The sequence below is a fragment of the Ovis aries genome, chromosome 6, assembly GCF_016772045.2.
Source record: "Ovis aries strain OAR_USU_Benz2616 breed Rambouillet chromosome 6, ARS-UI_Ramb_v3.0, whole genome shotgun sequence".
NCBI classification, from domain to species: domain Eukaryota; kingdom Metazoa; phylum Chordata; class Mammalia; order Artiodactyla; family Bovidae; genus Ovis; species Ovis aries.
The window spans coordinates 91,709,695-91,725,647 of NC_056059.1; the positions used below are offsets into that span (position 1 = coordinate 91,709,695).

Here is a 15,953-nt window from a genome sequence, read left to right on the forward strand (position 1 = left end):
CTGGTTCCTCTGTCTTTTCTAAAACCAGCTTGAACATCAGGAGGTTTACGGTTCACGTATTGCTGAAGCCTGGCTTGGACAATTTTGAGCATTACTTTACTAGCATGTGAGATGAGTGCAATTGTGCGGTAGTTTGAGCATTCTTTGTTATTGTCTTTCTTTGGGATTGGAATGAAAACTGACCTTTTCCAGTCCTGTGGCCACTGCTGAGTTTTCCAAATTTGCTGGCATATGGAGTGCAGCACTTTCACAGCATCATTGTTGAGGATTTGAAATAGCTCAACTGGAATTCCATCACTTCCACTAGCTTTGTTCGTAGTGATGCTTTCTAAGGCCCACTTGAGTTCACATTCCAGGATGTCGGCTCTAGATGAGTGATCACACAGTCATGGTTATCTGGGTCATGAAGATCGTTTTTGTACAGTTCTTCTGTGTATTCTTGCCACCTCTTCTTAATATCTTCTGCTTCTGTTAGGCCCATACCATTTCTGTCCTTTATCGAGCCCATCTTTGCATGAAATATTCCCTTGGTATCTCTAATTTTCTTGAAGAGATCTCTAGTCTTTCCCATTCTGTTGTTTTCCTCTATTTCTTTGCATTGATCACTGAAGAAAGCTTTCTTATCTCTTCTTGCTATTCTTTGGAACTCTGCATTCAGATGCTTATATCTTTCCTTTTCTCCTTTGCTTTTCGCCTCTCTTCTTTTCACAGCTATTTGTAAGGCCTCCCCAGGCAGCCATTTTGCTTTTTTGCATTTCTTTTCCATGGGGATGGTCTTGATCCCTGTCTCCTGTACAATGTCATGAACCTCCGTCCATAGTTCATCAGGCACTCTACCTATCAGATCTAGGCCCTTAAATCTATTTCTCACTCCCACTGTATAATCATAAGGGATTTGATTTAGGTCATACCTGAATGGTCTAGCGGTTTTCCCTACTTTCTTCAGTTTAAGTCTGAATTTAGTAATAAGGAGCCATTGTCAGCTCCATTCATGATCTGAGCCACAGTCAGCTCCTGGTCTTGTTTTTGTTGACTGTATAGAGCTTCTCCATCTTTGGCTGCAAAGAATATAATCAGTCTGATTTCGGTGTTGACCATCTGGTGATGTCCATGTGTAGAGTCTTCTCTTGTGTTGTTGGAAGAGGGTGTTTGCTATGACCAGCGCATTTTCTTGGCAAAACTTTATTAGTCTTTGCCCTGCTTCATTCCGCATTCCAAGGCCAAATTTGCCTGTTACTTCGGGTGTTTCTTGACTTCCTACTTTAGCATTCCAGTCCCCTATAATGAAAAGGACATTTTTTTTTGGGTGTTAGTTCTAAAAGGTCTTGTAGTTCTTCATAGAATCGTTCAACTTCAGCTTCTTCAGCATTACTGGTTGGGGCATAGACTTCAATTACTGTGATACTGAATGGTTTGCCTTGGAAACAAACAGAGATCATTCTGTCATTTTTGAGATTGCATCCAAGTACTGCATTTCAGACTCTTGTTGACCATGATGGCTACTCCATTTCTTCTGAGGGATTCCTGCCTGCAGTAGTAGATATAATGGTCATCTGAGTTACATTCACCCATTCCAGTCCATTTTAGTTCACTGATTCCTAGAATGTCGACGTTCACTCTTGCCATTTCTTGTTTGACCACTTCCGATTTGCCTTGATTCATGGACCTGACATTCCAGGTTCCTATGTAATATTGCTCTTTACAGCATCGGACCTTGCTTCTATCCCCAGTCACCTCCACAGCTGGGTATTGCTTTTGCCTTGGCTCCATCCCTTCATTCTTTCTGGAGTTATTTCTCCACTGATCTCCAGTAGCGTGTTGGGTACCTACTGACCTGTGGAGTTCCTCTTTCAGTATCCTATCATTTTGCCTTTTCATACTGTTCATGGGGTTCTCAAGGCAAGAATGCTGAAGTGGTTTGCCATTCCCTTCTCCAGTGGACCACATTCTGTCAGACCTCTCTACCATGACCCGACCGTCTTGGGTTGCCCCGTGGGCATGGCTTAGTTTCATTGAGTTAAACAAGGCTGTGGTCGTAGTGTGATTAGATTGACTAGTTTTCTGTGAGTATGGTTTCATTGTGTCTGCCCTCTGATGCCCTCTTGCAACACCTACCATCTTACTTGGGTTTTTCTTACCTTTGGCATGGGGTATCTCTTCATGGCTGCTCCAGCATCAGCCCTGAATATTCGTTGGAAGGACTGATGCTGAAGCTGAAACTCCAAATATTTTGGCCACTTGATGAGAAGAACTGACTCATTGGAAAAGACCCTGATGCTGGGAAAAATTGAAGGCAGAGAAAGAAGGGGACGACAGAGGATAAGATGATTGGATGGCATCACTGATTTGATGGACTTGAGTTTGAGTAAGCTTCAAGAGTTGGTGATGGACAGGGAAGCCTGGCGTGCTACAGTCCATGGGGTTTCAAAGAGTCAGACATGACTGAATGACTGAACTGAATTGTGAGAGACTGCTTCAAATAAAGTATATGCTAATAATTTGGGCAGCCTAGAAGAAATGGATAAATTCCTAGTAACCACCTTCCAGCAGTGAATCAGGAAGAAACAAAAAATCAGAACAGACTGATTATTAGTAAGCAGATTGAATCAGTAATTAAAAACTTGCCCCAAATAAAAGTCCAGATGGTTTCAATGACAAATTCTACCAAGTATTTGGAAAAGAATTAACACCAGTCCTTCTGAGACTTTTCCAAGAAATAGAAGAGGAAACATGTCTGAGTTCATAACTCATTTTATAAGGGCATTCTTAGCCTGATACTAAATCCACACAAAGACACACAAAAAAATGAAAATTTCAGACTAATATCCCTGATGAACATAGATGTAAAAATCCTTAACAAATTATTAGCAAACTGAGTTCAACAATGCATTAAAAGTATTATACACCATTATCAAGTGGAATTCATTCCAGGGATGCAGGGATAATTCAGAGACACAAATCAGTCAGTGAAATACTGCAGATTAAAAAAGTGAAAGATAAAAATCATGTGATCATCACAACAGATGTAGAAAAAGCACTTAAGAAAATTTAACACCCATTTTGATTAAAAAAAAAATTCTCAATAAAGTATAAAGGGAATGTACCTCCATGTAGTAAGGGTTGTCTGTGATTGATCTATAGCTAATATGCTCAGTGATGAAAAGCTGAAAGCTTTTCACCTAAAATCAGGTGCAAGACCAGGATGGCCACTCTAGACACTTACTCAGCATTGTATTGGGAGTCCTAATTAGAGCAGTCCAGCAAGAGAAAGAAATTAAATCATCTGAATTGGAAAGGAAGAAGTAAAACTGTCTCTGTTTGCAGATGACATAATACTATATACAGAAAGTCCTCAAGATTCCTCCAAAAACTAGAACTAATAAATTCAGTGAAGTTGCAGGACACAGAATCAATACACAGAAATTTCTTACGTTTCAATGCACCGATAACTATCAGAAAGAAAAATAAAGAAAAATAATCTCATTTATAGTTCACCAAAAATAATAAAGTGTGAATAAATTTAATCAAGGCGATGAGAGAAGATGAAGAAGACTCAGATGAATAGAAAGATATTCAATGCTCAGGGACTAGAAGAATCCATATTGTTAAAATGTCTATACTACTCAAAGCCATCTACAGATTCAGTGCAATCCGTTTGAAAATTCCAATGGCATTTTCCACAAAATAGGACCAAAAAAAAAATTCTAAAACTTGTTTAGTAAGTAAGCATTAGTCACTCAGTCTTGTCCAACTCTGTGACTCCATGTACTGTACAGCCTTGCAGCCTCCTCTGTCCATGGAATTCTCCAGCCAGGAATACTGGAGTGGGTTACCATCCCCTTCTCTAGAGGATCTTCCTGACTCAGGGATTGAACCCATTGCATCGCAAGTGAACTCGTTACTATCTGAGCCACCAGTGAAACCCAAAATTTTGGGGGGACCACATAAACCTTCAAACAGGCAAAGCAATCTTGAGAAAGAAGAACAAAGCTTAAAGTATTGTGTGCCACAATTCAAACTTTATTGTAAAGCTGTAGTAATCAAATGGAGAAGGAAATGGCAACCCACTCCAGTATACTTCCCTGGAGAATCCCATGGACAGAGGAGCCTGGTAGGCTGCAGTCCATGGGGTTGCAAAGAGTTGGGCATGTCTGAGCGACTAACACACATGCATAGTAATCAAAACAGTGTGGTATTGACATAAAAACAGACACATAGATCAGTGAACTAGAATGGCAAGCCCAGAAATAAACCCATGCATATATGGTCAATTAACTTACAAAAAAGGAGCCAGTATACAATGGGGAAAGGAATCTCTTCAGTAAATGGTGTTGGGAATGGTGTTCAGTAATGGTGTTGGGAAAGCTGAATCAGTTCAGTTCAGTCGATCAGCCGTGTCCGACTCTTTGCGACCCCATGAATTGCAGCATGCAAGGCCTCCCTGTCCATCACCAACTCCCGGAGTTCACTCAGACTCACGTCCATCGAGTCAGTGATGCCATCCAGCCATCTCATCCTCTGTCATCCCCTTCTCCTCCTGCCCCCAATCCCTCCCAGCATCAGAGTCTTTTCCAATGAGTCAGCTCTTCACATGAGGTGGCCAAAGTACTGGAGTTTCAGCTTTAGCATCATTCCTTCCAAAGAAATCTCAGGGCAGATCTCCTTCAGAATGGACTGGTTGGATCTCCTTGCAGTCCAAGGGACTCTCAAGAGTCTTCTCCAACACCACAGTTCAAAAGCATCAGTTCTTTGGTGCTCAGCTTTCTTCAGAGTCCAACTCTCACATCCATACATGACCACAGGAAAAACCATAGCCTTGACTAGACGGACCTTAGTTGGCAAAGTAATGTCTCTGCTTTTGAATATACTATCTAGGTTGGTCATAACTTTTCTTCCAAGGAGTAAGCGTCTTTTAATTTCATGGCTCCAGTCACCATCTGCAGTGATTTTGGAGCCAAAAAAAAATAAAGTCTGACACTGTTTCCGCTGTTTCCCCATCTATTTCCCATGAAGTGATGGGACCAGATGCCATGATCTTCGTTTTCTGAATGTTGAGCTTTAGGCCAACTTTTTCACTCTCCGCTTTCACTTTCATCAAGAGGCTTTTAGTTTCTCTTCACTTTCTGCCATAAGGGCAGTGTCATCTGCATAACTGGTTATTGATATTTCTCCCGGCAATCTTGATTCCAGCTTGTGTTTCTTCCAGTCCAGCGTTTCTCATGATGTACTCTGCATAGAAGTTAAATAAGCTGAATAGGCACATGCAAAAAATTAAATCTGACCACTCTCTCACATCATACATTAAAAATTAACTCAAAATGTATTAAAGACTTGAATGTAAGACCTGAACCGTAAAACTCCTAGAGGAAACATAAGTGGTAAGCTCCTTGGCATTGGTCTTAGCAGTGATTTTTTGAATTTGACACCAAAAGCAAAGGCAGTAAAAGCAAAAATCAAAAAATGGTACTCAGCTAAACTAAGGAGTTTCTGCTCAGGAAAGGAAAGCATCTAAAAATGAAAATACAACCTGAATGGTGGAAAATATTTGCAAATCATACGTATGATAAAGGGTTAGTATCCAAACTTTGTAAAGAACTCATAACAACTCAATCAGAAATAATGCATATAAAAATGAACAGAAGACCTGAAGAGATATTTTTTCAAATAATATACACAAATGGCCAGCAGACACATAGAAAGATCAGTATCACTAATCATCAGGGAAATGCACATCAAAACCACAATGAACTATCACCTCACACCTGTGAGAATGGCTGTTATTTAAAAAGACAACAAATATTGGAGAATGTGAAGAAAAAGAAATGCTTATGCACTCTTGATGGGAATCCAAGTTGGTGCATTCGCTATGAGAAATATGGGGAGTTCTTCAAAAAATGAAAAACAGAATTGGGTTTTCTTGGGCTCCAAAATCACTGTGGAGGGTGACTGCAGTTGTAAAATTCAAAGACGCTTGCTCCTTGGAAGGAAAGCTATGATAAACCTAGATAGCATATTAGAAAACAGAAATATCACTTTGCTGACAAAGGTCTGTATAGTTAAAGCTATGGTTTTTCCAATAGTCATGTATGGATATGAGAGTTGGACCATAAAGGAGACTGAACACAAGAGAACTGATGCTTTTGCATTGTGGTGCTGGAGAAGATTCTTGAGAGTCCCTTGGACAGCAAGGAGATCAAACCAGTCAATCCTAGAGGAAATCAACCCTGAATATTCACTGGAAGGACCGATGCTGAAGCTGAAACCCTGATAGTTTGGCCACCTGATGCAAGAGCCAACTCATTGGAAATGACCCTGATGCTGGGAAAGACTGAAAGCTAAAGAGAAGAGAGTGACAGAGGATGAGATGGTTAGATAGCATCATCGACTCAGTGGACATGAGTTTGAGCAAACTCTGTGAGATATTGGAGGACAGAGGAGCTTGGTGTGCTGTAATCCATGGGGTCACAAAGAGTTGAACATGACTTAGTGACTGAACAGCAACAGTAACAACAAATGATCTAACAATTCCACTTCTGAGTATTAACTCAAAGAAAATTAAAACAGTTGAAAAGATTTCTGTACTTTCATGTTCTGAATGGCATTATTTACATGCTGGGAAAAATTGAAGGCAGGAAGAGAAGAGGACAACAGAGGACGAGATGGTTGGATGGCATCGCCAACTCAATGGACGTGAGTTTGAGCAAACTCTGGGAGATGGTGAAGGACAGGGAAGCCTGGTGTGCTGCAGTCCATGGGGTCTGAAAGAGTTGGATAGGACTGAGCGACTGAACAAGAAGATACGGAAGCAACTTAAGTGTCCATGGACAGTTAGGTGGATAAAGAAGATATGGTAAGTATATAATATAATATTACTCAGCCATAAAAAGAATGAAATAATGCCATTTGTAACAATGTGGATGGCTCTTGAGGGCATTATGCCAAGAAATAAGTCAGGGAGAGAAAAACAAATAACATATGGTCTTCAACATTGCAGTCAATGTATTTACTAGGTGTACGTTACTCAAATGAGAGCTATAGTTGCAGATACTGCCAAGTCCTTCCCTTCTTAGTGCTCTCACTGGGCTTTGTACTTAAGGTTCTTAACATGTATTCTGGATAAGTTTCACATCTTTTGTTAGTTTGAGTGCTTTTCGGATTTGTTTTCCTTGCGCATCCCAGCACCTGGCACAGTAAGCCGGTTGAGTGAATGGTGATAGCCATCACCGTTGCCGGTGATTAACACAGGAAATTCTCTGAGTTATGTGAACCATCTAGCGAGGGTAAAATCCTTGCTTTAGCTTGACATCTCAGAATCAAAGGGTCAAAAGGTTAGGAATGGGAAGTGTGATCACTCTCTGAGAAGCTCAGATCTGAGGGCTCAGACTGAACATGCTGTATGGTTGGAGGGAATTGCTGTGGCTTTACAAGCCTCTTGGAGATTTCATGTGTTAACTGTGGTGATTCCAAGGGATAGTGTGGGGGCCAGATATAAATAGCAGAACACAAATGAGGTAATGTGCCACTGCCAAGCTACTGCTGGGGATGTTTATAAAAAGAAAAGCATTCCCTTTTCAGCTCTCAGTGTCAACAACCTCCTATCCTGAAGACACCCTCACCACAACTGAGAGAGTGGGGAAGCAGTGAGACCTAGCATCATTTAAAACTCCACAGGCAGAAAAGCCAGGTAAACATTTTGACTTATTTACATTCAGACTACGGAAGTGAAGATTTTTCAAGAAAATCCTCATTCAGAGCTTGTCTTGTAACAGTTATCTGTCAAGTGTTATTTTCAAAATCTCTTTTCTAAAGGGATGATTAACACAGAAGTGGCATTTTTGTGCTATCTTTTAATATCTTTAATGAAAGAGACTGCTTGTGAATAAAGATGGTAATCTGGGGCCAAAGGGAAGACTGTCTTCTTTCCCTTGTGCTGTTCATCCCCACTTTCAGGTGCCAGAATATGGTGATTGGTAGGATGAAAAAGAGATTTCAGTTCAGTTCCAGCCATGTCAACTTTGTTTTAGGTGTGTAGAAAAAGCCGAAAAGCAGCCTTTAATTAATTGAATCAGTTAGTGATTCTGGGACACCTTCAGCCCTTGATGGCCTCTTACCCTCCTGTTTACCTGCTTCTGTCTCATGAATGTTGGGATGAATATTGGGCACACAGCCAGTAGAGTTATATAATCTTACCAGAGTTGCTTCCTGTTCACCTTCTTCTTATTCTCATTCCTGCTTTCAGCAAGTTATTCAGGATGCTTGTTTATCCTTGGCTTCTCTTAAATGTGAATATTTGGGAGGAAGAGAACACCCCGGATAACCTTCTGGTTTTTACCACTACCTGTCTCCATCCTACCAAATGGGTGTCACTTGGTTTGCAGAGAGGATGAAGAATGAATGATGTGTGTGGATACTAACTCCTGGAGGATTCTTGGAGACAGGGAGCTAGGAAACCAATCTGCAATGGTGTTGTGTTTTTCTTTCTTTTTTTTTGTTCAGTTTGTGTTTTCCTGTGTATGATGAGGGGAGATTGAGAGGGAGGAAGAATAATTGACTATCAGTGACTGTTGGTGGGAGAGACAACATGTCTAAAGGAGAATGGAAATTGACAGATTTAATCCTGAGCAAATATCTGAAGTTTTCTGAGCTTTTGTTTCCTCATGTGTAGAATGAAGGTGTTAGATCACCAGACAAAATCTAATGACCCTTTCAGCCATTGGGAATTTATTCATAATCACTTCCTAACCATCATGATACCCACTCTTACCCAGAATGAAAAAGTGTATACATGTGTGTCATCCTGTTCTATTTCTCTAAACTTCTACTGAATTGGAATTCTTTCATTTTAATTTAGAAGAGAAAAATGAAGACAGGACATTTTGAAATGGTCACCGTGCTGCTGGCACCTATGATTCTAATGGACATCCTCCAGGTAATGTTAGGAATGGGAAGCATGTGGTCATTGGAACGGGAACTCTTGGTATAAGGTTGCCTGAGGCATTTGTGTGGGTTGATGGTAGAAATGAGGACAGATATAATAATAATGTTAGTTTTTTAAAATAAGTTTGTTTTTTAGATCTTACCTTTTACACACTGATACATGTTAACTGTAAAAAATTAAAAATTAAAAGTAGACAAAGGGAGGAAAGTAAAAATCATCCACAGTTTTCCACCCAGAGGGAAAGAGTCTTAATCTGTTGGTGTGTAGGCTTCTCAGCTTTTTCTGTGTATTCATGTTTGTAATTTACAAGATAGATTCATGCTACATACAGTGTTTTTTCTTTTTACCTTTTTAAGTTAATACTATGCTACAGGTGTCTGTCCGTGGCATCGGATATTCTAAAAACATGTGTTTTTCTTCATATACGTTGACAGTGCCATGTCTGCTTGCTTCCCATGTTTTATATAGTGGCTGTTTTCTCCCATTCAGCATTCTTTTTATTCTGGTAGAACTTTCATGATTTTATTTTTTACAATTGAATCTTTAAACATTCTGTAACATGTTTTTATGTAAAATATGAGCCAGGTATCTCATTGATTTTTTCTCCCCCACATTGTTAGCTTTCACAGCACTACTGAGTATTTGTCCACTGATTTGAAGTACCTTCTTTAAAATGTGTTAAATTCTTAAAAACTTAATCCATTTTGAGTTTAATAATCTGAAATATTGTTTATAGAATCATTGTATATTCTGTTACCTGTTTTGCAGTGTGACTTTTAAAAAATTGAAGTGTAATTCTCATATAAAAAGATACCATTTTAAAGTGTATAGTTCAGTGATTGTCATATATTCACTATGTTGTGCAACCATCATCACTTTATCTCATTATAGGATTCCTGTCACCCCCAAAAGAAGCCCTGTAGCTGTTAGCAGTCAGTTCCAATTCCCTCTTCCCTATATCCCCTGAGATCCATTAATCTGCTTTGTCTCTGTGAATTTGCAGATTCTGGACATTTCATCTGAATGGAATCATACAATATCTGGCCTTCTCGGTGGCTTCTTTTAGCATAACATTTTCCAGCTTCGTACATGTTGCAGTGTATATTAGTAGTTTGTTCTTTTTTGTAGTATAGTAATATTACATTGCATGGTTATGCCACATTTTGTTTATCCATTCATTAATTGTTGGGCATTTGAGTTGATCCCACTTTTTGATTCTTATGAATGAATGCGAGTATGCATGCTCAGTCCTGTCCAGCTCTTTGTGACCCCATGGACTGGAGCTCCCAGGCTCCTCTGTCCATGGGATTTTCTAGGCAAGACTGCTGGAGTGAGTTGCCATTTCCTCATTCAGGACTTATGAATGAATAGTCCTGCCACAAACCTTTGCAAACAGATTTTTGTTTGTGTGAACATATATTTGTGTGAATATATATATTTTCAGTTCTCTTGGGTTTATACCAGAAGTATATAATTGCTGGGTCATATGGTGGCTCAATGTTTTAACATTGTGAGGAACGGCCAAATTGTTTTCCACATTTTGTATTACTTACACAGCAGTGTATGAGGATTCAGTTTCTCTATATCATTGCCTACATTTGCTGTTTTCCCTTTTTTCCTTATCTTTATATCCATCCTAATGGATATGAGGTGGTATCTCACTCATTTGCCTTTTTAATATTTTTCTGCAACATAATTTTGATGTGTTTATTTATGAATGTTTCATAATTTAACTGATATCTTTTAAAATCATTTTTACATTTTTATAATAAATTTTTGGTAATTAAGCTTCATCCATATAGCCTTGTTTCGGTGGATAACTCAGGAAGAAAATATAATTAGTAGGTTCACCTAGCCTTTGTACCTGTTCCTTAATGTCCATTCAGTTTTCCCTGAATGGTGGTGGCATTTGTGGGCTTTTTCACTGCTCAAGGTACTCACTGTTCAGAACACACAATCAGCTGTGGCCTTGGGCCAGAAAGACTTGAAGTCTAAAATTAGACATGTGGAGACTGGTTAGAGGCACAGGGGAAAGACAGGAACATAGTGGATCAACTCTTGGATATGATGTGAGGAATGTGGGAGGTGGTTTCAGGGGATGATGTCTTATAATATGTTGAAGTCTTGAAGATAAATTAGACATTGGTGCCCAGGATGCACTCTGGTACATTTTGTGCTGTGGAGGAAAGTGCATTTCTTGGCTCGGAGATGGCAATGATTTGATCTAGTAAAGCTCAAATTCCCACTTCAAGAAACTGACCTACGGACCTAGAATTTCAGGGATCTCAGTGACTTTCCCAGTAGAATATTTTGTGCCTGGTAATCAGACAGTTTCTGATGTCAGTACAGTTCCTACTAGCACTACTTGTCCAGAGCTTTCATAAGTGTTGTTATAAAGACAAAGTTAAATTCTTTTTTTTTTTTTAAGTACTATAGAAATGTCAATGGTCTTTATCATCAGAAACATATTTTGGTTAAGGAACAGACTCTGGAGCCAGATTGCCTGGGTTCAAATCTGAATTCCATACAAGTTAGTCTCCCTGCCTTAGTTTCCTCATTTTAAAAGAGGGGCTAATAATAGTACCTACCTACCTATGGATATGAAATTGGACTATAAAGAAAGCTGAGTGCCAAAGAATTGATGCTTTTGAACTGTGGTGTTGGAGAAGACTCTTGAGAGTCCCTTGGACTGCAAGAAGAGCCAGCCTATCTATCCTAAAGGAAATCAGTCCTGAATCATTGAAAGGACTGATGCTGAAGCTGAAACTCCAATACTTTGGCCACCTGATGCGAAGAACTAACTCACTGGAAAAGCCCCTGATGCTGGGAAAGATTGAAGGCAGGAGGAGAAGGGGACAACAGAGGATAAAATGGTTGGATGGGATCACTGACTTGATGGGCATGAGTTTGAGTAAGCTTCAGGAGTTGGTGATGGACAGAGAGGCCTGGAGTGCTGCAGTCCACGGGGTTGCAGAATTGGACACAATTGAGTGACTGAACTGAACTGAACCTACTTCATAGGGTTACCATGAAGATTAAATGAGTTAACATATATGAACACTTAGTGCTGCACACACAGAAAGCACTCTGGAGAAGTTTTTTTAGGCCTTAGGAGTGCAGGGCGTGAGTGAGAAGGAGAAATCTAAGAAAATTTCACAAATGAATGGATGGTTTTATATAAGGACTAGGTTTTGATGCCAGCTGTAGACAGTAGGGTTGTAAGTTTGGCCTTGCTCTTAGATTGTTTTGTTTGAAGGATCTTTGAGCACCTCAAGTGAAATTATTAAGCAGGCAGTTGATATACAGAAGTCAAATGGAGTTATTAATTATGTAGTTGATATATAGATCTTGCACTTACACAACACGTCAGAGATATTCAGATGATCATTGAAACTATGGGTCTTACATCATTGCCTAAGGGTAGACTTGAGATTTGGAAAATAAATAGCCTTGAGAAACTGTGACCTTTAATGGCCAATTGGAATATGCTGGACATGCAAAGGAGTCTAAGAAGTATTCCCTTAGTGCTGTTGAAGCTCAAAAATGTCAAATGCCATACGTAATCAGTACCTAGTTAGTAACAGAAATGGAATTAGAACCCAGATCTCTCTGGCTCAAAGCTAGTGTTAGGTATACTACACTATCCTGCTTCTTATGTTATGCGTATCATTTAAAGAATCTTAGTCCTTTTCCAGTTGCATAGAACAAAAAGCCCAGATGAATAGGGAATTTACTGTTTCTAACAACTGGAGCAAAATACAGCTTTCAGGTAATGCTAGACTTAGGCCTTAAGTAGTGTTATCAGGACCTCATCTCTCTTCACCTCTAAGCTCTACAAACCTTTCTTTGTTGGCTTTATTTGCAGACAGGATTCTTTAAGGGACTAAAAGGATAGCTATTGGCTTCTCCAAGCCAATATTATCCTTAGAGCTTATGGTTGAAGGAAAAGAAAGCCTTTTGTTTATCTGGGAGTGCTCTGGTTTTTAAGCCCGCATCATTACTTATAATAGGGGCTGAAGATGCAGAATTAGTCCTAGCCAAACCATACAGAAAAAGGAGCGGTGTCCTCAAAGAAAAAGGGGGAATATTTGCCTTTATGTATGTATCCATCTAGTAAAGTGTTTCACACAAGGTATTTCAGATTCACTCAGTAGTCTTGAGTGGCTGAGGAAATCAAGCTAAGAATATCTTTCAGAGCCAGGACTGCCACCCATTTCTTTTTTTGACACTCATTTTCTTTCCTCTGTACTACAGGGTTCAGATGAATGACTTACAGGCATGGTCATGCTCATACTTCCCGTTTACTCTTTCATGTAAATATGTCACAGCTGGGAGAAGTTATCACTAACAGTGGAATATATTTCCTATATAAAAAGATATCAGAAGTTCATTGTGAGCAAGGAAGAGAGTCTTGGCAGGGTTTGAGAGGATGCAGGATTCTTTGCAGACAATTGAGAGAAAATGATATACACTAAATATTTTTATTTCAAGAGTACTAATTTCCTTTCCCTTTGCAGGTAAAAGCTGAAATGTTAGATATGGCACATAATGCATTTGATGATGAATACCTGAAATGTGCTAACCGGATGGAAATCAAATATGTTCCTCAACTGTTCAAGGAGGAGAAAGCAAGCCTCCAGCTCTTAGAAGATGTGTGGGAAAATGCAGAAGCCAGGTGGGAAGCTCGGAAGCCTCAGCTCTTTCTCCCTGTGAATTTCAAGGATAACTATGGTATAGCCCTGATGGCCTATATTTCTGAAGCTCAAGAGCAGTCTTCCTTTTACCATCTGTTCAATGAAGCTATGGAAATGGCTGGCCAGTCTCGAAAAGATTATGTCTATGGCTTCCAGTTCAAAGCTTTCCATTTTTATCTGACAAAAGCCCTGCAGTTGCTGAGAAGATCTTGTGAGAACAGTTACAAAAACGTGGTATACAGCGTAAGGCTGAATACTTCATTTACATTTGGAGAGCTGAACCAAGCCCGACTTGGCCATTTCACCTTGGCATATTCATCCAAACCTCAAGCTGCTGATGGCCAACATGTTCTGTTAACCATCAAAACATGTTTTGGAGTTGCCGTTGAAAAATTTTTTGATAAAGAAAATGAAAGAATTGTTTTAATACCTCTGAATGAGGTTTTTCATGTGTCACAGGATGAGGCTGGCAATAACCTTATCCTTCAGAGCACAAACAAGACCTGCAGCCACTATGAGTGTGCATTTCTAGGTGGTAAGTGTCTCTGTTCTGTCTGTGTGTGTCTGGGACGGGAAGAGGGAGTCTCTTAGGCCCAGGGAGGAGTCAGAAAGGAAAGTGGGAGTCTTGAAGGGAAAAAAGTCATTGATGGTCTCCTGTCTAGCTCTTTTCATACCGTTAGTTTCTTTATCCATAATTTAGTTTTATCAAAATCGTACAGTATTATTGAAAATAAAAAAAAAATAAAATGGTAATATAAGGTAATAGTTCTCAACCAGGAGCAGTTTTGTCTGGGAGGATCAGTTGACCGTAGTTGGAAACATTTTTAATTGTTGCACCATCTCCGTGTGCTAGCACCGTCTAGTGGGTGTAGGCCAAAGAGCACTGCCCAACTATTCGCAGACAGCCTCCACAACAGAGAAGTGTCTGGTTCAGAACCCTCCATATAAGGCTTACAGTGAAAAATAGCCCTAGCCCTGCCTACCCCTTTCTAAACCCAATTCCCACTCCTCAGTGGCACCCTTTTTGTTTTTTAACTATTTTTTAGATACTTACTGCATGTTTCTAAGTAAATAACATGCTTCAGCATGTTTTTCTTGATTTAAAAATGTTAGACATTATTTATTGACTTCCCAATACTTATAGAGAATAAGTATTTAGCCCTAATATACCTTACATTAATTAGGAGTTCTTTATTGCATTCGGTTGTAACAGAAAACCTGCCTGGTGGCTCTCATTTAATCAAAAAACTGCAGGTGGGCTGTCCAGAGTTGGTACAGGAACTCAGCTACATCATGAGTAACTCAGACTCTTTGTTTCTTGCCCACCACCTTTAGCATGTTGAGTTTGTTGATTCGTGTTTTCAGTGTGACTGTTGGCAGATATAGGCATCAGTCCATGTCCAAGATGAAATGAAGGGAAAGGAGGATGGCGGCCAAATCTGCCTGTTTAACCAAGAGGGTAAAGCTTCCCCAGAAACTCCAGGTAGATTTCACCAGATTGTGTGTTATTGACTGGAACAGCTACTTGGTCATCTGCTGACTCATTCCCTGATGCTGGGAAAGATTGAGGGCAGGAGGAGAAGGGGACGACAGAGGATGGGACAGCTGGATGGCATCACCAACTCAATGGACATGAGTTTGGGTGAACTCTGGACAGGGAGGCCTGGCGTGCTGTAATTTATGGGGTTGCAAAGAGTCGGACACGACTGAGCAACTGAACTGAGCTGAACTACAAGAAAATCTTGCAAAGGGGTAATTAGCTTTTCCAGCCTCTATTGTGTAAGGAGGCAGGGGAGAAGGGAATAAGAAATAGCTGTTAGGTCAGTAAATTAAAAGTATCTGATAAACATCACTCTTCTCAATATTTGTGCATTTTCCCTTCCCATTCTCCCAGAGTAGACAAGACTGCTACCTTTTCTTTTTAAGTACTTCTTTTACTCCAGAGTTACTAGTTGTATGATTTTTTGTTTCCTTAGCTTTTTACATACCATCAATAAACTGTTAAAAATGCGCATCTTCTCTTAATAAAATTTAGGCTTATCAGATACTCCCCCCCCACCCTCCTTGAATAAAATATAGGCGTATCAGATACTCTTCCCCCCCGCCACCCTCCTTGTACTCCATCGTCCTGCTTTGTGAAAATATCCTGAAATCTCTCCTCACTGCTGTTCTGAGACTTACTTTTGCTTCTGCACTATGAAGAATCCCCTATATCTTGAATTTGTTCCTCTTTCTTGAATTACTCCTTACTTTGGAAGGGGTAGAGATTCTTCAGAAGCTTTCTGAGGAAAGAGACAGGCAAATTTTCTAAGACTTTGTAC

The 15,953-nt window shown here is 39.8% G+C and overlaps 1 protein-coding gene across 23 annotated transcripts in view; it reads left to right on the forward strand.

Annotated features, from left to right (window-relative positions):
• Positions 1-15,953, forward strand: part of ART3 (ADP-ribosyltransferase 3 (inactive)) — a 151,390-nt gene that overhangs the window by 110,344 nt on the left and 25,093 nt on the right. For 12 of the 23 annotated variants that reach the window (XM_060417261.1, XM_042251512.1, XM_042251515.1 and 9 more), the window contains exons 1-3: positions 8,226-8,463; positions 8,852-8,929; positions 13,456-14,167. In XM_060417261.1, the coding sequence (XP_060273244.1) occupies positions 8,395-8,463; positions 8,852-8,929; positions 13,456-14,167 (859 nt within the window). In that variant the 5' untranslated portion in view covers positions 8,226-8,394. Of the gene's footprint in view, positions 1-7,580; positions 7,685-8,225; positions 8,464-8,851; positions 8,930-13,455; positions 14,168-15,953 lie in introns of those variants that run through there. The other 11 variants (XM_060417256.1, XM_060417257.1, XM_060417254.1 and 8 more) reach the window with 2 other exon arrangements.